The sequence below is a fragment of the Talpa occidentalis genome, unplaced genomic scaffold (assembly GCF_014898055.3).
Source record: "Talpa occidentalis isolate TD23 unplaced genomic scaffold, MPIMG_talOcc4v2.1 talOcc4.4, whole genome shotgun sequence".
NCBI classification, from domain to species: domain Eukaryota; kingdom Metazoa; phylum Chordata; class Mammalia; order Eulipotyphla; family Talpidae; genus Talpa; species Talpa occidentalis.
In genome coordinates, this window is record NW_023604295.1 from 51507930 (window position 1) to 51532817 (window position 24888).

General features: G+C 37.8%; 1 protein-coding gene across 2 annotated transcripts in view; it reads left to right on the top strand.

Annotated features, from left to right (window-relative positions):
- The window catches only part of CCDC191 (coiled-coil domain containing 191), a 63508-nt gene that overhangs the window by 27783 nt on the left and 10837 nt on the right, over positions 1-24888 (top strand). For both annotated transcript variants that reach the window (XM_054700592.1, XM_037525521.2), the window contains exons 8-13: positions 2500-2690; positions 10120-10369; positions 14553-15010; positions 15717-15829; positions 17823-17905; positions 18639-18740. In XM_054700592.1, the coding sequence (XP_054556567.1) occupies positions 2500-2690; positions 10120-10369; positions 14553-15010; positions 15717-15829; positions 17823-17905; positions 18639-18740 (1197 nt within the window). The remainder of the gene's footprint in view (positions 1-2499; positions 2691-10119; positions 10370-14552; positions 15011-15716; positions 15830-17822; positions 17906-18638; positions 18741-24888) is intronic.

Genomic DNA, 24888 nt, shown 5'->3' on the forward strand with positions numbered 1-24888 from the left:
TCTTTCAAGGAGCAAAAGGGAGAGAATGAAGGAGTGAAGAGGCGCAGACCTGGGAGCGGCAGGAACTCACCAGGGGAAGGAGTAAAAGAAAGACTAGATCAGAAGTATGCAAGTGTGCCCCTTCTTCTGCCTTCTAAACAAAATTATCTCCCAGAGAAGACCCAAAGAGGGAGTGTATTTCTTTCTCAAATATTTTCCTCCAAGCACATTTATGGAACACCTGTTTGCTAAATTATGTTTATAACGAATCAAGAATAGCTATGACTGTTCGCGATTCATACCTTTCTTTTTCTATTTAAATTTTGATGGGATTGTTCTTTTGAATAGATAGGAAAAAACAAATATCAAGTACATTTCAAGAAAGTGGTTGCTGTATAAGTCTGTAACTTTGCTGTTATTAACTTCTATATTGTGAAACTGAGTTATAGACCTTAAAAACTGATCATTTTGCTCTCGAAGTTTAAACACAGATTTTTCCCTCTTAAATTCAGATATGTTCTAGAAGTGCTTTTTTACTGTAGCAAGTTATATATCATGTTCTTTCTTTTTCATTATTAAAAAAGCAAAGAATTAGCTCTTCCTTTCCAGGAGAGACTTTTTGTACAATAGATTAGGGTCATCAGGATAACAGGATATTTCAGTTTTTGCCTCAGGTGCACCCCTGACTCTCCACCCTGTGGGCTCTGTTGTCAGCCCTTCTCCTCATGAAATTTAGTTTGGTAAGGTAAATCATGGTAATATCTGTAGACTCTCTGTTTTATAATGGTGGTCTACAAATTAATAAAATAGTATATGTAAGGTGCTTTGAACTTTATAGAAAAGAAATGTAGAAATCTGAGGACACTGTTAATAGTTATTATTACTAAGATGAATTATGAATTATGTTTGTAGCAATATTCCAGGAGTTAAAACTAGAGGTAGCTATAGCTAGAATAGTTCATTCAAGAAGTCTTTTATATGAATCTGGTAAATAGACACAGGATATTTTTTAGTATGACACACAGGTCAGTAACATTTTTTTTCCAGGTTTTTTTTGGGATAAATAAGTAAATAGTAATGCAAACAGCATACTCCCTCAACCTGACAGCTGTATGTCTTTTCCTTGTTTTCACTAAAGGCATATCCTGTTTTCAACAAATCTCCTTTCCTTCTTCTATCCTACTTTTCCTTCCTAGTTCCCTCCCTCTCTCTCTTTCCCTTCATTTCATGGGATCTAAAGTGACTGTCTAGAAAATGTGCCCTCATTTGACATAATGAAAAGGGAGTAACTTTTTAAAATAAATTTGCTGTGGTTTCTCCTGGTGAGAAATTATAATAAAGAAGATTTTGTAATTTGCCTAAATAGGACTGTAGCTGGACTCCTATCTAGTAAATATTTCTGGCAAAATATACTATTTTTAAGATTTCTAACATGTACTTCCTTACGTTATTGGTCTTTTTATTTATATATTCTCTCTTCCTATAACATCTCAAAAGAAGAGACTCTATCTTAAAACAACTTTGTTCAGAGTTCCTAAACTTCCACCAAAGTTCTCATACCAAAGTTCTCATGTTGCTCTGGGAACACAGGAGAAGGGCACTTATATTTGAGGAGAGACTTGGTAATAGCAGGACTTCCTGAGAGAAATGGCTCCCAAAGTACTCAGGCAGAGAGAGGGCTGAAGAAGGATGGAGAAATTAGTATGAACATAGCGAAGTTGAAAGAGTGCAGTGGTGTAAGGCCAAGAGCTGAGAGTAATTTGATATAGTATGAGCAAAAAGTTTGCTGTGAAGAAAGATGTAGAAAGGATTAGATCTCAAAGTTGTTTTTTTTTTTTTTTTTTTTCTTTTTTTTTTTCTTAGGACTGTGAATAAAGTACTTCTCTGGGGATATCCTTGGGTTCAGTAGACCTTGTCTGATTTGTTGTCAGATGCATGGAGTGGAAGATTACAGGCATCCTACCTTGTCTCTCTAGGCTGGCTCGTCAAAATCCTAACATGGTCAGTGTAACCCAGCCGAAGCTATTGTTTTTAGCTGTATTGTTTGAAAGGATCAGAGACCCCATTCCATCCTCATGGGATCTCCCATATTCGTTTGTGCAGGACAAGATTGATATTAGTAATACCAAGAATTAAATGCTTGATTTTTAAACTCCTAGATAACCTGGCAGGGGAGATCCTATTGGCAGCAGGTCTTTCATTGCCTCTCAAGCAAGTCCTTTAACTCAGTTCTTAGATGTGACTGTTCCCCCAGCTCCCAACATGACTGGTGCCTGACAGTGAGAGTTAAGTACTCTAGTGTCAGTGGTGAGGCTGACATGCAGTGGCATGACTTGAAGACTTCTTGTAATTATCAGCATAAAGCAGTTGTGCTTTGTTTGTTTCTCTTGCATTAAGACAACAGTTCCTAGATTTGTTCGGAAAAGTGGGAGGAGGAAATCTGAAGAGAAGGGTTTTGATATTAGATATTAGACATTATAGCGTAAATCAGTGGTGATTTTCCAAATGTTTCCATTGCAGTGTCAGAAACGCTATTTCTCTGCCTGGCACAAGCTGATTCTTGATCACAGGATTAAGCTGGGGAAAGCTGGAACCCTGTCCGACTGGAAGTTTCAACTGAAGGTCCTGCGAGCCTGGAGAGATTACACAAGATCCCAGAGGCTGGAACGGGAAACGCAAGCTATAGAAAATGAGCTTAGGGAAGAAAACAGGTATTATTATTTGTACCATGAAAATTCTTCTATTATGTTTACCAAGGATATCTTCCCTCCTGAAATATCCTGAAATAAATTCTAAAAATGCTGTTCACTAGAATCATCTCATCCACTTACATGTGGTAATCATTGTTTTTCTATGTTACATCCCAAACTAGAAAAATTACATGAAAATTATAAGCAAAAACATTTTGATTAAAATATACTAATGTATATACTTCCCATTTTAAAAGAAAGCAAGTATTATGCTTTTTCCCTTGTCCTCTGATTTAGTAGCATTGTACCTCGGACCGTCTTACATTTCAAAGACACAGTTTGGTTTATATGTCAGTAATTCCCATTGATAGAAATCACTGTCTGCACACAGAATGTTAATTAGGGACACAGGGAACATCCATCTGGGAAGGCAGATCTGCCAAGAGTGATTCCTCCCACACCCCTGTCTTTTGTACCACACCTTATTTAGAGATTTTTGACACCTTTGTATCAGTTTTTATGCTGTCTCTTGTGAATGACACAGAAAAAAACTTTCTTTGTTCAAGCATCTTAAAATTAAATGCATTTTCTTCTTTTCATTTCCAAGTTCAACTTTGCATTCTTGAACCAAAATTGTAGATGTAGAAGGAACCATATGTTTATTTGGGATGATGAGGAGTGCACCGGTTCATGTTCTTATGCATAATCAGTTCTTCACCAGCAACTCCATTCAGGGTGGAAAAGTGATTGAATGATATGTGGAATATTGTTCTATAGAAGGATATGGCCCCCTTGGAGCTGTACAGCCCTTTGATGAAATCAGCCCCTGGGATGAATACATAGGAGACTGGTGCATTTCCCCTTCTTCCCCAAGAACTCACGGTTTTGTGGTACAAAAATAGTACAGGTGTAGAAATAGTACAGGTGTTCAGTAGCAGTATAAACTGTGTAGTGATTCTGCTGAGAACTTAGTAGAGGGAAGTTGTGCTGTGACTGAGGAGGTTCCTATAAAATGTCAGGAAGGCTTTATTAAGAAATGGGACTTGAGCTAGGTTCTGCGTAATAAGTAAAATGTTCCTGGGTGGAGACAGGCAAAGGAAGTGAAGGCATGAAGTGTAGCCACCCTGATTAGCTGGAGATCATTAAGATATGCTTGTCAAGTTCATTAATTTGTGAAAGGCCTTGAGTTTAGGTTTTCTTTGGTAAATGAAGGTGAATTATTGAAGGTTTTTAAGCAGTAGAGTGACTGAGTCAATTTTCCTAAGTATGCTTGGGGGAAATTTTAAGTGAAAAAAAGAGCTCAAAATAGAAAATTCTTCCATAATTCATTTCTAAATTCTCAAGATCCTAGTGACTGATAAAGAAATTGCAGATGATAGCTAACTGGAAAAGGAGTGGCTGGCAGGATTCATTAAATAAACAGGAAACTGAAGGTGTTATAAAGAGAAAGTAACTTGAGGACAGGCATAAAGGGTTAGAATATTTCAAGTTAACAGTGTTCAAGTTAACAGTGGCCTGTGAGATTTACATGCCAAAAGAAGCTTGCAGAAGAAAAACCTGAAGAACTTGAGGTTTCATCCCAATTAAACTGTTTAAAATAAAAGTACTAAATGGGGATTTCATAATGGCATGATGTGCCAATTTTTTTTAAAGATCTCAGAACTTTATGTCTCATATCTGTGAATTATTTTCAGGTGTCTATTTTTAAATGTTCAGAATGGGTACAACATTTTTTTAAACTGCTGGAGCTAGAAAATATTTAACTTATAAATTTTTTTTTTTACTGTAAAACTTTAAAGCAAAAAAAAATTCTTAGAACAAGAAGTCACCTCAAGTATCATCTGATATAGTCCATCATTTTACAGATGATGAAAGTAAGTCTGAGAATGGTAAATAACTCTCTCAAGGTCATAAAGTTAAGAGTAGCTAGTCTAGGACTAGAGGCTGGTCTTTTGATTCTGAGTCTGATGCTTTTTCCTATACCCCATACTCCTATGATAAATAACAAATATTGATGGTCCTATAAGACTGCCATGTTTTTCAATTATATTGCAGTTTACTTCAGATGATTACAGATGACAAATAGACATGATAATTAGCAAATGATACATCATACTAGAAACACAGGAGAGAAAAAAAAGAGCTGTTAACACAAATGTCTTTTGTACTGCTTTCCTAAAATCCCTGGCTTTCTTCATGTTTTTCTTTGTTCTGGAGATTGGCTTAGGAAATTAAGTTGGGTGATTTTGTTCAGAGAAGGTTGGGATATTAGAAGTGGAGAGAACAACTCAAAGGTAGTTACTGCAAGTAGAAATCAACAAATACCAGTGGAATTGATAGTGTCAAGAGAGCCAGGATTACCATGCTCATCAGGATTTCTTCCAGTACCTCAATGGATACCAAATACAAACTTGCTGAACTTAAGTGTGTTAGTGAATGAATGAAGAGCCAGTCCTTTTTCTTCTGCAATTCAACTTGATAGTGTTTTCAAGCACTTTTTTTTTCTAGCATGCTGAAGGGCTAGAGAGCATTTTTATATACTTGGCTACTCATTGTAGTAACTCAGCTCTTACCAGATTGACCAAACATAGCTGGTTCTGTGGCTCATCTACCTCAACTTGCAATCATTTGCTATGCCCATTACTCAGATGTCAACTGTATCCTCATCCTCCAGCTTTTGCATCTACATTTGCTTTTGCCATCTGGGGTTTCTCCTCACTGGCATGTCCCCTATGCAGGGCCGAACCTTTGGGGCTTCTTGCTTAATTCCTTCCTTCCTTCCTTCGTCCCTTCCTGCCTCCCTTCCTTCCATTTTTATCTATCTTTTAAAAATATATAGTTATGGTAATGGTATTATAAAATTTCAATTCAGTTTTGTAATACAACTTCAACATTAACAAATATCCCAAGCCCTAACTGAGGCTTCCCTTACTTAGGTAATACAACAAAATTCTGCTACACACACTATGTTAGGCCCTTTGCCATGGTGGTATTGAAATATGAACTGTATTTTGAATTTCCTCAGCATATTCACTTTGGAAGTTGCTTACATATCTTGCATTCCTCCCCTTTCCCTTCTTTCCTAGATGTACAGCAAACCCTAGACAAAATTGGGAAGAAGCAGGGTTTGTGTTCATCATCCTCCATGAGCCCTTCCTAAGACTCACTTCCCTTATTTCTCAGGACAGGAAGCATCTCTGTCCTTTCATGTAGTGACCTTCACTGTCCATTCAGTCCTGCACCCAGTGTTCTAGGCTGTCATGTGAGATGCATTTTATTTCTTCCCCTTTTTCCTAAAGAGTTTCATGCCTTGTTACTGTAAAGGGATACTTTATCCCTCCTAGGAAACTTACACTTTAGCAATCAGCTGCTGGAAACAATACCCAAAATATAAATGATGGGGATTTGAGAGCACTGTGGCAGGCCAGTGGAAAAAATAGCACCTTGACATCCCTCAAACCTTGACATTCACTCATTCATTCATTCACTCATTCTGTTTGATAGAGTGTATTCATTAAGCCAGCTTTACTGATGCTTCCTGTGTACTAGACTCCTAAGTAAGAGGAGGACTACAAAAGTGCTAAACATTTTTGCCTTCTTGGAGCTTTTGATCTAAGTGGAGAAATCAAAGATTGTTCCCAAATACTAAAAATAATTGCAACAGAAAGCACCATAAATACTTAGGAATGACATAAACTTGGATCTCATGCATTACCATCCCCCAAAGAGCTTCTTAAAAATAGGAGTTCATGGGCTCCACCTTTCAAGAGAAGGTTTTTTTCATTCTAGAGAAAAACTGGGAAACCAACACATGGGCAGGCTGGTGTGAACCTGACAGGTTTAGCATGGAGGTGTGGAGGCTGGGTTGAAAATAGACTGTCAGGTATCCCCCATTTCTGGCATTCCTGATTTCGGGATACTTCTGTGTAATCAGTTTTGGAGCACTTCTGTTAATCATGTGCCATTGCCCTTCCTTCTGTGCTCACCTGCGTATCCACAAGAGAGGCTAGAAACTGCATGGCGTCTGAGGCTAGGAAAGCTCCTGCTACATCTATCAGAGAAGCAAGAAGGCCAGACTTGCATTGCCTGACTCACTACAAAACAGAATTCGCTTATCTTCCACTATTTCTCTGGGGGCTGCCTGGTGCATTATTGAATGCATTAGCTTATTCAATCTTATTCCTGTTGAACCTGCTCATCTCAGGTAGCTGTTAGCCTTAAAGCTGTTTTTATGTTCAGCGTCAGATTTTGGCACTCAACTAGATCACTAGTATATGGTTATTTATTTATCACTTCTCATTTCCTTTTAAAAAAATCAAAACACCTTTCAGATATCTGGTGGTCTCGTCCTAAGGTATTATAATACCTATGTGTGAATTTGTTCTGTTTGTAGGTTCTTTTTCTTTAATAGCTTCTTTTATACTAGATCATTAAAAAAAAAAAAAAAGCCGTGCAATATAGGCAGTGTAGGACCTTTTTTTTATAAAGGGAAGAACCATTTTTGAGGAAGTATCTGAGGCTTAGAAACTTGCAGCTGCTTGCCATTGCCCCATATGTAGTGAGATTGAGTTAGTGTTCTTTTAGCCTCTAGGCTTTAGAATATGCACCAGTCACCAAGTATCTTTTGAGGTGTTGATTCTGAGCAGCATGGTCCATGTTTAAATTCCCATCGAATCCTGTTATACTTTATATTCTTAGGTCTTTAGAGAAGCCTTTCTCTGCATGAAGTTATATCATTGTGATGATAAACTTACATACTCCTGCCAGAAAGTCCCCCTAATTTCAGCTTGGAAGCATATCGAGGCAGGATATTTTCCACATGGGAACTCTGTCCATTTTATGACCAGTGGAACCATTTCTTTAGGTTTTAAGAAGTTTAAGTGATTGATCCTTTTCAACAGTATTTACGTTTTTAGGGTCATCTTTTAGAAAATATAGAAATTGGCTAGTCTAGAATATTGTTGCTGCTGAAGTGAACAGCAGAGAAGTAGAGGTAGAACCTAGCTTTTGAATTCCCCCCCTTCCTCTTCAACCCGCAGACATAGATATCTTAATTACATTTTTAAATCCCCTCCTTGACCATTACGGAGTGAACATACAATTTTTTACCCACTTTTTACTGTTTAGTCTTTTTGTGAGGCTTAAGGAAATACTATTCTCTTTGTCTCTTCCATAGTGTGCAAATAATCTATTCCCTGACAGTTAAACCTCCCAGGGTTGCTTTTGTTTGTTTATGCTATAAAAACATGAAGTTAACACAACAGGTAAATTTCATACTCACCCTTCCTGAGCAGAGTGATGAAAATTGAATTTCACATTAGAACAATATACATCGTCTATCCTGTGGAAATTTATGATTGTTCATTACCTAAGTAAAGTGTTCTAGGGATTTTCATTTGTTTCACTATTTATACATTGATATTTGTGGGCCTTTGTCCTTACCTATGTTGCTACCTGACTTAACTTCTCTTATTTCTTCTAAATTTTTATTTCAAGGTTATTCAGTTTCTTATTTGCATCAAAGTAAAATGCTATATATGTGTGTATATATATTTATCTTTATTGCCATGTATGTTTTTATTACAAAATCCATCAGTTGGTCAATCACCAAGTATTTGTTTATTGAGTGCCAACCATTAATGCATTATAAAGAAGCAATTAAATATAATAAAATATGCTGCAGTCAGAGTTGCTGTTAGTGATTATCATAAAAACCACTATTTCAATTGACTCTACTCTCACGAATTGGTTGTTTCATCCACCTCCTCTGATAGGTTAAATTCTGTGATTCAAAGCAGTCTTTTTTAAATTTCTATTTACCTTTATTTTTAATCCTGTTAAAAGATACATAGCATAAAACTTACCATGTTAAATATAAATAGTAGTCTTTTTCAAACTAAGAATTTTAATCCATCTTTAGGTCCTGAAATCAGTCAGGCTCAAGATGAACTTTACCAGAGTACATCTCTGTTAGTAAGGTCAAATATTGTTTGGTAAAAGTTTTGCTTCAGTTTTTTTTTTAATGTTTTTCTTTTTTTTTTTAAGATTTATTTATTTACTTATACAAGCACTGGGTACAGTCAGAAGCGTGGGAGGGTGAGAGAATTCACCAGAGCCAGAGCAGGGAGCAGAGCAGGCAGAAGGACCGAAGTACACTGCTGAGGGGAGCAGCGGGCAGCAGGAGAGGTCTGCGTGCTATGTGGGACCCTTGCCTGGCAGTCGGGGATCAAACCGGCGCTGCAGAGGCTGCGGGCAGCTTCGCAACCCAGCACTCAACCGCTGCGCCACTGGGGAGGCCCTTGCTTCAGTTTGATATGCATTTGTTTCATACATACATACACACATAAACTTGTGTATTGAATCACAGGGTAAAATTTTTAATGTAGTTGGCTATCAAAAATATTTAAAAGTCACTTAAACATTAAAGAACTCTAGAAATGTTCTCCTAGCTCCTTGACTTAAGAACTTTATCACTTTTTTATACGACCCCAAAGAGTCCATGAGGACAGTTAAGCGTTATATGTTTAACAGAAATAAATATGCAAATAGTATTATAGAGAACTTATTCAAGTCATCTTTGACAAGATAAAATCAAGCACGCATCTGAACATTAAGGTTTTAACCTCAAAACTGACCCCTGATGGGACATAAGTTCCAAACTCTCTGGCTCAATTCTTCAGGGCCAGAATTATCAACTTACAGTTAGACCGAGGACCTGTATGCTTGAAGTCTCTACTGGCTGCCATCAAAGTGGTTCCAATGGAGATTCCAATAGGGAGGGAATGTAGTTGGCAGTTCCTGACTCCACTCAGTCATGTCTCCTAATGTTCATGAAATTCCCAGGAATCAAAAGGGACACTTCTGTAGGAGAGAATGAACCTTATCCCTCCGTAGACTCTGGGTGAGTTCCATGAGAGCGAGAGCCTTGTCTTTGCCTTTTACACATGTCTAGTGTTTAGCAAGTGTTTTCACAAGGCAGTTCCTTCATTCATTCTGTTTATGGGTTTAGTAAGTGAGTGTTTGTTTTTAGAGATCCTTTCCCTTATCAAGCCCTTCTTTGGCAATATCCACCTTCATAATTTGACGTTGACTTTTAAAAGTCTTGTTCCTCTCTTCTCCCCAAACCTCTGTCTTCCTTAGATTTCTCAGCATAACTAACTTCTTCCTTCATGTATCCGTATTTATATACCTTTGCTTTTTTGCTTCTTCCCTCCCCAAAAGCTCTCAAAAACTATTTTGTTATAATAAAAAAATTGAATATGACTTTTTCTGAGGTAATGTCTTCAGGTATCAATGCCTTCTAAGAGAAAGCCCTGTACAGTGGGGTATTTTATTAGCTTAACTAAAAGGATAAAATGGAGCATTTCTGGGACTCCTTTAGATTTGTTTCATTTTTACTATCAACCTATAAATGATTCCCCTTTTTTAATGGAAGTGCTTTGTTGCTTAGAAAACAACAACTGGCCACTGAGTATAACCGAAAACAAGTTCTCCGACAGCGCTTTGCGGAATGGCAGCGTTGGCATCGCGCAGAGATCCTAAAGAGAGAGCTAACTCTAGCAAAGGAAGAAACCAGGAAAAAAATGAATGAGCTGCTGAAGGCAGCATCACTGGGGAAACTCAGTGCAAGTGGGTCATCGGGCTTCTGTATACTTGAGGAGGCAACATCCACAGTGGATCCACCTATAAGAAATGGAGAGGTACGGTTTTTCCTTTACTTGTTCTTCTGCCTTAATAAACACTTGCATTTTAGCTTTGCTCTTGTATAGCCTAGGGTGTGATAGCCTTTGTCCAGCTGCCTTGCCTAGGCTGTCCAAAGGATGGGAGGGGCTATAAATGCACAAAGGTTTCTTTTTCAGGCAGTGTTTATTTTCTTGACCTGAATCTTGGGCTTTTATAAGCACATCTAAACTTTGGTATACTTGAAACTTGGTAGGGACATAATATAGAGAAGGAATTTTAAATAAGTGAAAGACTCAGGAACAGATATATAAAGCATTGTTCACAACTCTTGAACTCCTATGATTTGATCATTAGACATTTCCTTTCTAAATGAGCTTGTAGCTTAGAAGAAGGGGTTGTTTAAGTTTTTTTTATTTTTCTAGTGAGAAAAATCATATGTCTTAATTGTAGCAGTTTAGTAGAAGAAAATTACTTTAAAAAGAAAAATAGCTTATAAATACATCAGCTGGTGATAACCACTGATAATATGTTGTTGTGTAGCCACCCAGTCTTTACTCAAACATATGCAATTTTTTCCTCTTTAATATTTCATTCAGTTTTTAAATTTTCTTCAGCCAAGCCATTGAGGATAACTAGTCTACTACAGTACTGAAAAAGGAAAGCTATGTTTGTTTCTTTTTTTTTCTAAAGATTTATTTATGCATACAAGAACTGGAGTGTAGGCCCGAGGTGGGGGTGGGTTGGGGTGGTGAGAGGATTCACCAGAGACAGAGTGGGGAGCAGAATAGGTGGATCCACTGAAATACACTGCTAAGGGGAGCAGCGGGCGAAACAGGAGAGTCTGCTGGGCCATGTGGGTTAACTCCCTAGCCGGGAATTGAACTCGTGCTACAGTGGCTGCTGATAGCTTCTTAACCCCTTGTGCCACCAAGGAGGCCCCCATGTTTGTTTCTTAAAAATATAATTGTCATTTTTTCTAATTTTTTTTTACATCTTCACAATGTAACATGAGAATTCTCCATGTTACCAAATCTGCTTCCATACCAGTAATTCACAACTGAGTGTATACTGCAGAATCAGACCTTCTAAATCAGATTTTCTGGGTGTGGGGCACCTGTATTTAAATTTAAGTTTCACAGATGAAGCTGATGAACAGCTTCTGATTAAAGACTGCCATTCTGTGCATCATTTTGTTATGGTTGCATGACACTGTCATAAACCATAAGCTACCATGTTATTACCTTCTCTCCTTTGGCGAACATTTAAGATGTTTGTAAACAAAGCTTCAGTGAACATCCTTGTGGCTAAATCTTTGCACATATCCATAATGCTTTATTTAGGATAAAGCCTTAAAAATAGAATGCACATTTTATTTATTTTTTTTAAGATTTATTTATTCATTTATACAAGCACTGGGTACAATCAGAAGCTCAGTGGGGGGCGAGAGAATTCACCAGAGCCAGAGCAGGGAGCAGAGCAGGCAGAAGGACCAAAGTACACTGCTGAGGGGAGCATCAGGCAGCAGGAGAGGTCTATGCGCCATGTGGGACCCTCCTCCGGTGGCCAGGGAGCAGCCGGGTATCAAACCGGCGCTGCAGAGGCTGCAGGCAGCCTTGCAACCCAGCGCTCAACTGCTGCGCCACTGGGGAGGTCCAGAATGCACATTTTAAAGGCTATTGCCAAGTGCCCTTCCAGAAAGGCTGTACCAAAGAAGTACCTGTTTTCCTACCTGATGACATATGTTTATTTTTGCCAAGTTGACAGGTAAAATATTTTCAATTTTATTATTGATTCATAATTTGCATTTCCTTGATTATCAGGGAGGGTAAACATTTTTATATTGTCCATTTACATATATATATGACAATAGATATGGAAAGATAGATATATAGTGACTTGTTTCCTGGTGCCCCTTGTAACTTTTCTACATGATTGTATATTTTTTTTCTTGTTTACTGGAGCTTTTTATATTTTCGAAGATGTGATGCTTTTATTATTATATACCTTGCGATTTTTTTGGTCACTTATCTTTTTGTTTTATATATGGTATTTAGTATACACAGTTAGCTTTTTATAAAATCAATCCTATCAGTTTTTCCTTTCACTATTATACTTACCTTGTTTGAAAAGCCTTTTGGAGAAGGTCCTCTATGCCCTCACCTCTATCCTAGACCTTCCATCCTTTCACAAGATACTGTTAAGTACTTAACTCAGACTTGTGAAGTTAAATTGGGCAGTAGAGTTTCTCCAGTCTTGCTGTTTATCCTCATTACTACTAGCAAGCAGGGTGGTTTTAATTTAAGCGTAGTATCCCAGCAAAGGGGGATCGTGAGGATCCTTCTTGGGATTTATGTAACATTTTGTTCTCTTCCCCTAAATAAAGGCAATATCTCCACCTATATTTTATGTCAGTTAGATAATTTTGTTTCCATTGAGATTCAAGCAAATATTCTATCTTAGGAAATAGCTGTGTGGAAGTTTTTACCTTACAAAGGTCTACTGTTGTTAGCTTTACATGAAAAAGAAAAGTCAGCAGGAAGTATTTTTTTTTACTTACATAAAATAGAAAAATTATTACATGTATTAAGCTAAAGAAAAAAGCCTCTAAATTGCTGAAATTGAGAGCAAATAGTTTTATCAAGAAAGGATAATATTGTAAAAAATAGAGCAAATGAAAATAAAGGGCTATAATAGACTCCATAGGTTACAAGTTAAAGTCTGGTCTTTTCCAGAGTATTGAATATAATATGAACAAATGAAATATAAAATCTTTAGTCAGGTGCTCATTAATTATACAATCATAGGAACTCATGTACCAGAAACACATATACCTTGAATTTTTTTCAAAATTATCACTTAGCTAGTTGGTGATTTTCTTCAATTAAACCAGAATGGTCAGTCCTATCCCATTAAGTACAGCCTGTATCATTAAGCTTTTCTTTCATTCTCTTATTTTTACCTTAAGAAGTTAACATGATCCAAAGGAAATCTTGTTCCTGTATTCAAGGCTTTTAGTCTTGCTGGGGTAATAATGTAGTACCACCACAGAGTCTAAAATGGCCTAAAACATATACCCTGCTTGACGCTAAATTACTTAAGCAGGTGTTCGTTCTCATGAATAAATGTCCACCAACATTTTTGAAATAGGAGGTTATTTTTAAAAATATGCAACTTGTCCGAATTTCAATATATCACTTCTCTCACTTTAACTGAGTCTATAGAAAATATTTCCATCATCATGAAAATATTTTTTGAGTACCTCAGTATAGCACCTCATTAAAGCTAGAAGTTTCTAAGATGTAAAATAGTTCATAGTATTTCTCTCCTTATGCCACTGCAGATGGCAGAATCAAAAACTGGTCAGATCCTAGACCATGGAATCAAACCATTCTTAAAAGAGACATTTTAACTATGACATTATTTTGGCCAGGATAAGTTTTCTGGTTAAGAATTCTGTTCTCTTCCCTTCTGTATAGAGCTTATAGTTGAATACCTCAGTCTCTGTTAAATGAGATTTATATGATAGAGTTTTTAAAACTGATTAAACCATATGCTAAGACAAAATGTTATTAGATAACATTATTCTTGAGTAATACAGATATTTGCCTATAATTCTGGGCTTGCAAATACTTCCCCCAAATTATTTGTGAATAACTGGAAGTTGTAAGCTTTAATTTAGGCCTTGGCCCTGAAATAACTGAACACCCTATGGTTAATTTTCTAGTAGCAGGAGAGTCATTGAAAGAACAGAGCTATTACTGATCTGTAAAAGGATTCCTTAGTTTTCAAGTATTTTTAAGAAAAAAATTTTTGATTCTCTGCAAATTTCAAAGTTAATTCATACAGATTTAAACTCCTATAATATATATCTGGAGTGATCTTACCTAATTCACAAATAAAATACTGTCCAAATTAGAAATTGATAAGAGCACATTTTTCTTCTTGCAAATGTCCTGACCCACAGCAATGCTGAGAACAGCTATAACCACCCTCCTACCCAGCTTGCACGGTGAGTGGAACTGCACAGGCTAAGAGTGACTCACAGAGCTAAGACCAGTGCTTCTGAGGTAGCCAGGCCAGGAACACAGGGCAATTCTGGGGTGCACTTGTTTGAAGAGAACAGTGCTGACTAGATGGAGTTGGAGCTCATCAGCACAGCCTTTTAACTGGCTAAGCTATAATGTGTTCCTCTTCTCTCAGGTGACTGCCATGTCCCATTTGTGGGAAAAGCCTCCATCAGAATGCAATGATTTTATGCTCAGCCCCCCATTGGGACGACCAACAAAGAGCAGCATACAGGTTCCCCTCCAAAATGTCCCTCAGAACACATCTGACAATAAGCAGCACAAGACCCTGGATGTTGAGCCCTCCCAACAGCCTGGCGGCAGTGAGAAACTCAGAACTACCAGTCAGAAATCAGAACCTATTTGCATGGGTCATTTCCACAATCGCCATATCTTCCAGCAACAGCTGATTGAAAAACAAAAGAAGAAACTTCAGGAACAACAGAAAACAATTCTGGAATTGAAGGAAAGCCAGCGGTTGGCAGAGGCTCGGTGGGCAGCTGAGCGTGCTGCATCAGTCACAGAGGCACAGGGCCGCCTATTATCAAACCCCAGAGAAGAAGAACCAAAAAGAACCCCTCAATTACTTCCAAAGTATGTCCATTGTATCACAACATTCTTTGGACTCTTTATTAGGGGTTTCTCCTTTTTTGGTAAAGAAGCTCTGGGAGGTTCTCTTGCCTGCCTTCCAGATTTCATAATCTCCCCTTTTATTGCGAATCCTTAAAGCAAATGTGATTTGCTCATGCCAGATACAAGTGGCAAGTGGCTACCATTGTTGTGCTTGCCTTTGTCTGAGGAGTTCTGTTATTATGCCAGTAAAGGTTTGCTTGCTCCAATTAGATTGCTGATTTTCTGATGATATTAGTTCTGAGAAGCCAGGTGGAACAAATATCAGGTCCAAATAGAACTACCCCTGGGCTGGCCAATTACCTAGCTTAAATTTGTAGTTGTTTTAGATAAAAGTAAACATCTTTGCCCCTGGAATAAGAGTCCAAGTTTCTCAAGAGCCATTTAAGAAAGTTTCAGAGACATAATAATATGTGTGATAAAGCGTAGGATATGGAGGGGTCGTAACTATTGGTTTGAAGTACTTCAGGAGAGTTAGACCACCTGTCTCCCATTGTAAACACAGGCCAACCAACTTTCCCTGCTTCTTTATATCAGTTTTATAAAATATGTGTGATAGTGTACAGTTATCTCTGAGAGTGAGGATTAATGAAAACTCTGAGTTTCTCCGGTGAAAGGGCTTTGAAGAAATCTGGTTATGGTCTGAATTCTTTTGCTTTTTTCTCCCCAGTTCGCCTGTTACTTCCCCTGGGACTGAAGGCAGTGGAAGTGACTCCCGAAATTCTCTTTCTGGATCCAGAAGGAACCCAAGGCAGCTGATGGCACCCCATTCCATACTGAAAGGCAGGGCTGTCTTGGGGGTGGCCTGGCAGTGTTTGTCTTCCCTCTTTGAGTAGCTGGGACTGAATTCTGGCAACTCTTTGGTTTGAGACTTGGCAGAGCCTGGTCAGACTTGAGATGGGTAAACACATGAGGAATGGAATTACCAGAGAGAAACAAGACTTTTTTCCTACCCCTTTTGCCAAACTTTTTGGCCTTCTCAGCCAACACACACACACACACACACGTTTCTGAAAGATGTCATTTTTCTAAAATTTGAGATTTGGATTGTAGAAACAAAATGGAACAATAACACAAATGAGAAAACTCAGAGAAACTGCTAAGGATAAACACTGAAAATAATCACCTATCATTGTGCTTTGTTAATATACAAGTATTGAACAGTTTGTAGCAATTTACATCATTATTATATCATTTTGAATGAGTTGTGTCTTGGTCATAGGCTTTTAGTAATGAAATATATGCCAGACATTTTAATAGCTTTTTTGATGCACCTAGTAGAAATCCCTTTTTGTATCAAATAATGCTTTGAAACATTTTTACAACTCATCTCCTGAATCTGTTAATTGTTCTCATTGCTATAGTCACAAAGTATACATGTTTGTAATATGTGCTAGGTACTTTGACAATTATATTGTGGTTTATAAATCTGATTTTTCACTTGTGGCAAGATCTCTGTTCTTACAAGAAATGATGTCACTTGAAGGACACTGTCCCTGCTCAGTTCCTACTAATGGAGAGACTGGCAGTCTTTGCATTAACTTCCAAGACATCAGCTTATGCCATCTTTTTCCATCTCTGAGGATGATTGGAAAATGCCCAGTTCAAATTACTATTTGATCAAGGAGTTAGCATATCTCAGAACCCCAGTATATTTTCAAGTAGTCCTTCATGTAGCTGTAGAAAAGATGGGAAAAGGACATATGACCAGAGACTCTGCTTAGGACTCTTTCACTTTAATCCTCTAGTCTATTTCAGCCTCCTTAAAGACGGTCTCATTCCCACTCTCTCTGGCACCCCCACGATTCTTTTTCCAGCAAAGCAGACACTTAATATCTGCAAGAAATAGCCTGGCGAGTTTTTTGTTTACTAATTCCTAAAACTTGGACTTACATTTTCTTCTCTATAACATGGCACAAAGAATTGAAAGTAATTATTGGCTGACTTAGGTGAGCAGAACTTGATACTCCTCCCACCCATGCCCCTCTTCCTATGAAAGCCCCGACTGATGACAGAGTCATATTATCAGACCATCTTGCACATTTGCTTCTTTTGGATCGATATTTAATAGACTGTCAAGAACAGGAGTCTGACACTCAAATTTGTTCAGATGCCAGTTCTCCAAATGCCTAGTACAATTCCATTTCCTGCCCATCTGGATATACAACCCTTAAAACTAGTTTAAAATGTATTCATTGTGACCCCAAACTTTAGTTTGTTTGTTGTTGTTGTTACATATACAGACATATGTATAGTGACTTAGGAAAAATTAACAAACTTAATGGGATTTGAGAAGTGACTATTATCAAAATATTTTTTAGATGTAATTAAAGTTTTCTACATGTGTTACAGGAGCATCAAATTAAAAGCCTGGCATCTAAGTTTTATTTACTACAAGTATCATCTAGGTACATTATCTTATTTAAACCAGTAATCAGTTTTTCTGATAGAAATGTAACCAAAAACGTAATTTATTTGAAAATTGATCATCATTAGTGAGGATGAGATTATAGTTCTTTAACTTATAGGGTATAAGTATCTATATCTTATATAGCTGTATTTAATATATTTATATATTTACATATTTAAATAAATACATATGATATATACAGACATGTACATAGACATGTATGTGTAGCTACATATATTTCTGAAATTGTGAACACTCAACTTATAAGAAAATCCTAACAATAACAATTTTTACTGTAAAATGGAGAAATTTCTTTTTCAATATTCCTTATATCTTTGATACTGTAACTCTGTTACTATTTTCTAGCCATGGAAGAGAGAGCAGCTCAGCGAGCTGAACGTAGGCGGATCTTGGCAGAGAGGAAGAAAAAACAAGAAGAGGAGAAATTGGTAATAAATCAAGAATGCAAACTGAGGCAAGAAAAAGGAGTTGTATAGGTCTTTGTTAAAACATGAAAACTTGCTTGTTTAGCTCTCTTATGACAACAGAGTTAGACCAACTTTGAAAATAGCTTTTTGCCTGCTAACCTGAACTCTCTATGACAATTTTAGAAAAATAAAGGGGGAAAGCATCTTCATCATCCTAAGTGTAGCAGGAAGGAAGAATTGAAGGGAGCTAACAAATTGGAAGATTTGTATTATAGATTGATGTCCAACCTGATACTTTGTAAATTTTGACCCAGACTGTCAAAAGTAAATTTTGCACCTATTAAGAAAAAGTAAATATGCCAACAGTTTGGGGTTGGGTTGTTTTTTGTTTGTTTGGTTGGTTGGCTTGGTGAAGTGAAAGGGAAAAAAAAAATTTTCCCATATTGTATATAGTTTGGGCTTAATACTTCTCAGGTGCAAATAAGAACTAAAAAGTAATTCTTTTATGATGAAAAATTAATGATCTTATTCATGTTTAGTCTTACCTTCTCCTAAGTAGACCAGGATTCTTCTAGATAAGATTTTAAGTTGCACAACTGACCACCTGTTGGTCAGGTTTCCTACTTTTATTGCAAAATGTAGGCTTCTTCCAGAACGGGATAGGTATGTTGGTAGATGCTTGATTTTTCTTAGTATAGCTCTCATTTCTGTAAAAATTGAGGTTCTCATTTCTACGAATTTTAATCTTGATCAGGCCCAGTTAAAAGCCCTAGAAGAAGAGCGTCAGAAAAGGGAGGCAGAAGAAAAGGAAGCTCAACTTGAGAAAAAGCGACAAGAGAAGAAACTGAAGAAAATGGTCAGTACTATCTATTTGGGCAAGTCACCTCTTCCTTGAAGTTTATTGTGTGCAATACTGTGGCCTTGCACACCTTCCCGTCCCCAGAACTTCTGTGTAGAACACTCTTCCCTCACCTTCATTCTTTTTTCTCTACCTTTGTGAAAACCTGCGTCTTCTTCAGATCTTAACTCAAACATGACTTCTACATTAGCCTTTCCTACTGCACCTCACTTTCCTCTTCACCAAGATTGGGGTAGGTGCCCCTTTATGGACTGAAGTATATTTCCTTTAAAACATGTCATAGTTTCTTAGTATCTTAGTCTGTTGAAGCTGCTGTAACAAAATACAGGGTATCTTGTAAACAGCACAAATTTATTTCTCACAATTCTGAAGGTTGGAGGTCAAATATTGGGATGCTATCATGGTCAAATTCTGGTGAAAACCCTCTTCTGGGTGGTAGTCTGCCAAGTTCTCGCTGTGTCCTCACATGATGGAAGGGGTTAAGGAGTTCTGTTCTCTGGAGTCTCTTCTAGCAGCACTTTCTATTCATGAGGGCTCCATCTAAGTACCTCTCAAAGCGCCACCCCCCCCTTATACTGTCACATTGGAGCATTAGAATTTCAACATGTGAATTTTTGACACATGCAGACCAGACCATAGCACCTAGTCTTGCCTTGTTTTTCATGACCTTGTTAATTTTGAGAGGCACTGGCAAAGCATTTTATAGAATGTCCCTCAATTTGTGTTGGTCTGATGTTTTTCTTATAAGTATTCTGGGGTTACAGTTTGTTTTTGTTTTTTAAAGAATACTCCCTAGGTAAAATACTCTCCCAATCTCATAGCAGATATATGACTTATCCCAGGATGACTTATCTCTGGTGATGTTAACCTTGATTACTTGATTAAGGCCATGGTCTCAGTATTAGAAGACAAGTACCTCCTCTGTGACGTGTCTCCTCTTCCCTTTGCATGCTCTATTCTTTAAAGGTCATTCATTAAGTCCAGACAGCTCTCAAAGCAGGGAAGAGTTGAATGTTTAGCTCTGACTCTTGAAGGGAGGAGTGTCTAATATATAGTATTTGGAATTGTTTTGTGAGGTAGACTTATTTCTCTTCCTCCACTCATTTATTTAATCATTTATATCAATGCACTTATATATATATTTATTTAAACTTTGAGTTATAAAATCTATTTTGTTATTCAGATTTGCTATCTTGGGTCAGTGGAAGCTTTTAAGATTGACACCTGTCTACTTCATCTAAGTATGAACTCATACCTAAATTAATATATTTATCTATATAGATACAGAAATAAATATAGATAGGTATGTATACATGGCTTAGTATACATTAGAAATGATGATACCTTAGTAGCAATAAGCACCCTCACTGCTCAGGTCTTGCTTTCCAAGTACCATTTAGAACCAGGGCAGCTTGGAGAAATGTTGATTCTAGGGCTGAGATAGTGAAAATATAAGATGAATAGTGTCAGAAAGTTAAATACTCAAAGAATGAGGATGGGGCATGTCAAAGGGACACAGAAGTCAGTTTCATTTAAATCTTTATTATTGCTTCCATACCTGCTAAAACTACCTCCCTGATCTTTAATGATGACTCTCTTATCCATTAGAACCTTTAATAGTATTACCATAGTTATTTAAAATTCTCTCTCTGATAGTTCTAACATCTCTGCCATATCTAGTCTTGTTCTGATGATTGATTTATCTTTTCAGACTCTATTTCTTGTTGAAAACCATGTTGTACAGGGTAATACAACTGAGATAAGTAGGACTTTAGTATGGAGATTTATGTTAATCTAGCTTCTAGTAGGACATATGTTGTTGCTATGGCTACCATGTTGAGACTTGTTGTTATGGGCATCACAGACTCCATTTCCTCTATCGACTCTGTTTTTGCCTCCTGTGTTGGCTTTATGTCTTCCCTTTGTGTTGCTCCCCAGAGAGTCTGTCTCTTACAGCTCTCCAGGTTATACTGCACTATTATTATGGAGGTTTGTTAGTGTGGTGGTGGGGTGTGAATGAGGGGGGGTCATTCTCTAAAGTTTTGATTTAGTTTCAGTCTGTGGAGTACAAAGCATTAGATATTCACAAGAATTTCTACTGCTTCAGGGGTGGAGTTCTTCCCTCCCCCTTCATGCCCTTCTTTCAGTATCTGCCACTTTCAGTCTGTGACCTTAAAAATCCTTCCCTGTGATGGGGGGATGGGTCTAAGTCAAGTTCCCTCCCTCAGCTGTAGTGTATTCCACTGGTGCCCACAGATGGTCCTGCTTACAGATGGAACCTTTTGTCTCCTAAGGGAGAATGACCTGAGCAGATTTTATAATACCTTCTATTCCTCTCCCCCAGCCAGAGCCATGGTGGGAACTTTACCTGGGATTATTTTACTTATTATTTACTTGGGATTATCTTCCTAATCCTGTCTGTGAGAGCCTGGTAGGGTTTCTGGAGCAAAAACTGGCAAAAAGGTGGGAAGTCCCCGAGGACTGAGACCCCCAGGAGGTCTACCCTCTCATCCTGACTCACCCTTGGCCTCAAGCAATTCACCAGAATTTCAGCATTAGTTACCTTACTAGCTTATGTGGTATTTAAAAAGGACAGACAAACTCTTTGATTTGGCAACATGGAGGTTATTTGTGACCTAGACAAGAGTGTTTTCTGTGGAATGCTGGGAAAGGAGCTCCATTCCAGTGAGTGGAGGAGAACATGAGAGGCAAAGAAGCAGGGACCATTACTACAGATAGGGACCACATTGGATCAAAGAAGGATTTTGTTTGTTGGTGACTGGGGGTTTTGTTTTGTTTTTTAAAGATGAGAGATAGCAGCACATATTTGCTTATTGATTAGCCAGTAGTTTGGGAGAAATTCGTGATATGAGAGACCAAAATGTGTAAGTTACAGGACTGCATAAGTGGAGATATAGTCAAGAGCAAAAGGAAAGGGGGGAGAGGAGAGTGCTTAAATGGACAGAGGCCAGAGAGTTAGGGGAAGCCCTTTACTCTTAATTGTTGCTATAATTCCTGATCTTCCAAAGCAGAATTGACTGATTATAGGTACACATTCAAATGAGTCAGATTTTGGTATGCCATTAACAAATTGTGATTTTGTATCCATGTTTAGCCTAAGTGAACAAAATGCTGTCTCACAGCAGTCTGCATCGTTTCATGTGGTCCTCCCAGAAAACCTTGCAGGTCTTATTACAGACATATTGTATACAAGGTAATGGAAAACGTGGGAATAACAACAAAATACAGTCGGTTCTATTGGGGAATCCTTAATTAAGGGAGGAAATATGCTTACAAGTTTTACTCAAACAGATCTCTAATTTATTAAATATTTTTCTGTTTTCTCATGGTAAAGCAAACTTTAAAAAATGTTATTTTCCCCTAATCCATCCAAAAATTTACTTTGGTACTCACAACATCAGCCGTAGAAATGTAATTCTAAGAAGATAGTTACACCATAACTTAGCCGTGCCTGTGAACAGTGTTATTTTGGCCAAAGAGCTTCTCCAGAGGGTTATGGTGTGTGTTCTATTCCTGTCTGCAGGTCGCAAGTGTTGTCTGGGTGCTACAGGCACACCCAGTGGATGTTTCTACTTTCCTTCCTACTTAGCCCTTGACTTCCCTTTGCTACTCACGAGAAAATTCTTATACATAATTTTTTATTTCTGGCCATTCAATTCCACATCTCAAGTGTCTGAAATAAAGACTATAAAGGTAATTTTGGCTTACGGTTTTAGAGAATATGGATATTTCATCTTGATAAATTTGCCCAGAAATACATCATTTTGATTCGAAGCTTAGAGTAAATCTCCTTCCATATTAGAAATGTTACGGTGTTCTCGGTCTTATTTCCCCCCCCCCCCGAAAGCTCAGGCAATTACGGAGCTTGTCAGAATCAGTAATACACCACTGTCCCTTTCCTGAAGTGAAATTATGGGAAATAAAGAAGCAGCAGCTTAAATTCGATGTTGTTATATTTATACTACCTAGAGGCCCCTGGCATGAATGCAGTCTGAAATCTCTGCTTTTTCTGTGTGACTTTCATAATGGTTGTCAATTGCTACCACTTACCATTTTTAAGTAGTATCCTTTTCCTCTCACCTTTATTTTAGGCTATTTTCATTAAAGAGAAAGAAATGGCATCTGTGTAGTAGACTATTAAGTTTCTGTCCTATTTCTCAAGCAGCCTATGTGGGGTGGAGTTCTGCCTTAGGGTAGCTAGGATATCTCTGTTGGGGTATCTGTTCTGAGTGCATCATCTGGAATGGTTTAACTTTCTCCTCCTAGAGGAGGGAGTGGCTTTTATTTTTCTATTTATGGTGCAGGAAAGTACTCACATTTTATTGTGAAACAGAGGGGAACACCACAAAATTTTACAATTACGTTAAAATAAGCATAAAAAGGGCCCAAAAGAAACATGTCAAAATGTTAGCTATAGGTTGGAGGATGAGAGATGGCGTTTCCGTTTCTGTATTTTTCCTGATTTTCTAAACTTTCTATATAATACTTATTCTCTATAATAAGGAATTCTGATTTCATATTTTGAGCAGATTTCTCCTTTCATTACCACAGTCTTCATCATGAGATCTTCTGTCATCTGTGATAATGTTTCATATTGGAGGGGGGCATAAGGGCCTTTTAATGATCAAATGCCTTTAACTTGTATATTGACTTATCGTTCATCACTTAAATAACGTGGTGTAAGAATGTTTTTCTAGACTTTTAGTGAGGTGTCTTTAACTTCGAACAAGGCAGTGGCATATAAATCTCTACCCCAGAATCTAAAGGAAGGGTCTGCATTGCTAAGTTCTCCATGAATGCTGAAGGGAAAATACTGACTGCTATTATAACTGGTTATTTTATTTTTTAGTTACTTGGTGAGACATAAATCATGTCTGTGGACAGTGACTAATAAATCTGAAAATGTGCATAACCCTAATTCTTATAGGGCTATGACCAACTTTTAACTTTTCCTCACAATTGGAGGAATTGCTCCCCTTTTTTCAAGTTTCAGAGTTCTGTTACCATAATTTACACAGTGTTCATTGTGGAATCCCTCTGTTGAATTTTTCAGTTCAGTGTCATTTTGTCCTTCTACATTGTGTGAACACATTGTGTTTGTTGTGTTTGATTACTGCTTGGTTCTCTGTCCTTGTCGAAATTCTTTTTCTTCATGCATTTATGTCTTGAACTCAGCAAGCATCTCTAAGGCCATTATTTTGAACTCTTGGGTAAATCACTTATCTCCATATCATAAAGACTGGTTTTGATTGAAACATATTACCCTGTTTCTTTCTTTCCTTGACACCCTGTGTTGGTTTCTGTGCATGAGATGAAACAGCCCTCCTCCCTGTCTTGACAGTGGTCTCATGTAGGAGATGAACCTTGTAGTTCAACCTGGCCCAAGCTCTTGGTTGTCTTGCAATCATTTGTGATTGTCCCAATCACTGTCATTGTTCTCAGTCGCTTCCAGTAGTTGAGCATATGCCCAAGCCTACAGTGTCCCAAGGGCAGGATTATAGTCAGCACCTGTATGGATTGGATGCTGCTTAGAGGCAGCAGCTGAAATGTAGTTAAACCCCTTCCAGGGAGAAACTAGGAGAGGTACATTTTTGCTTGTTTCCTCTGCACTGAGCCCAGGTTTAGAGCCACAGGGCGGGATGCTGCTGCGTTCATGTCAAGATTGCTTCTTTGTTGTGGTCTGCGGGACTTGTGACGACACACGTCACTGGCTGTCAGAGCAAAGCAATCCAAGGAACTATCTCTTAAGTGGCAGCTACAAAAGTTGGGGCATCAGAAGTATGCACAAGCTCCTGCCAGAGAGATGCTGACAATCTGGCTTAATTGTTTTTTTTAATTTATTTTATATATTTTTTACATCACTGCTCATTTTTAAACAATGTTTGGTTCCCTCCCACACCAGGTTAGTCCTCATAGAATTTTCTTCACCAATGCACCCGTGCACCATCACCTCAGTCCCCTGTGCTCTTCCCTCCCTCTGATCCCTCTCCCTCCTCCTCCCCTGCAGGATGTCTCTGATTTATAATTGTCTGTTTGTTTTTGTTTTGATGTGTTTTTTGGTTTAATTGTTGAAGCAAGCTGGAAAAAGATAGGGAAGTGTTCAGTGGCTTTCCTGTCTCTAGGG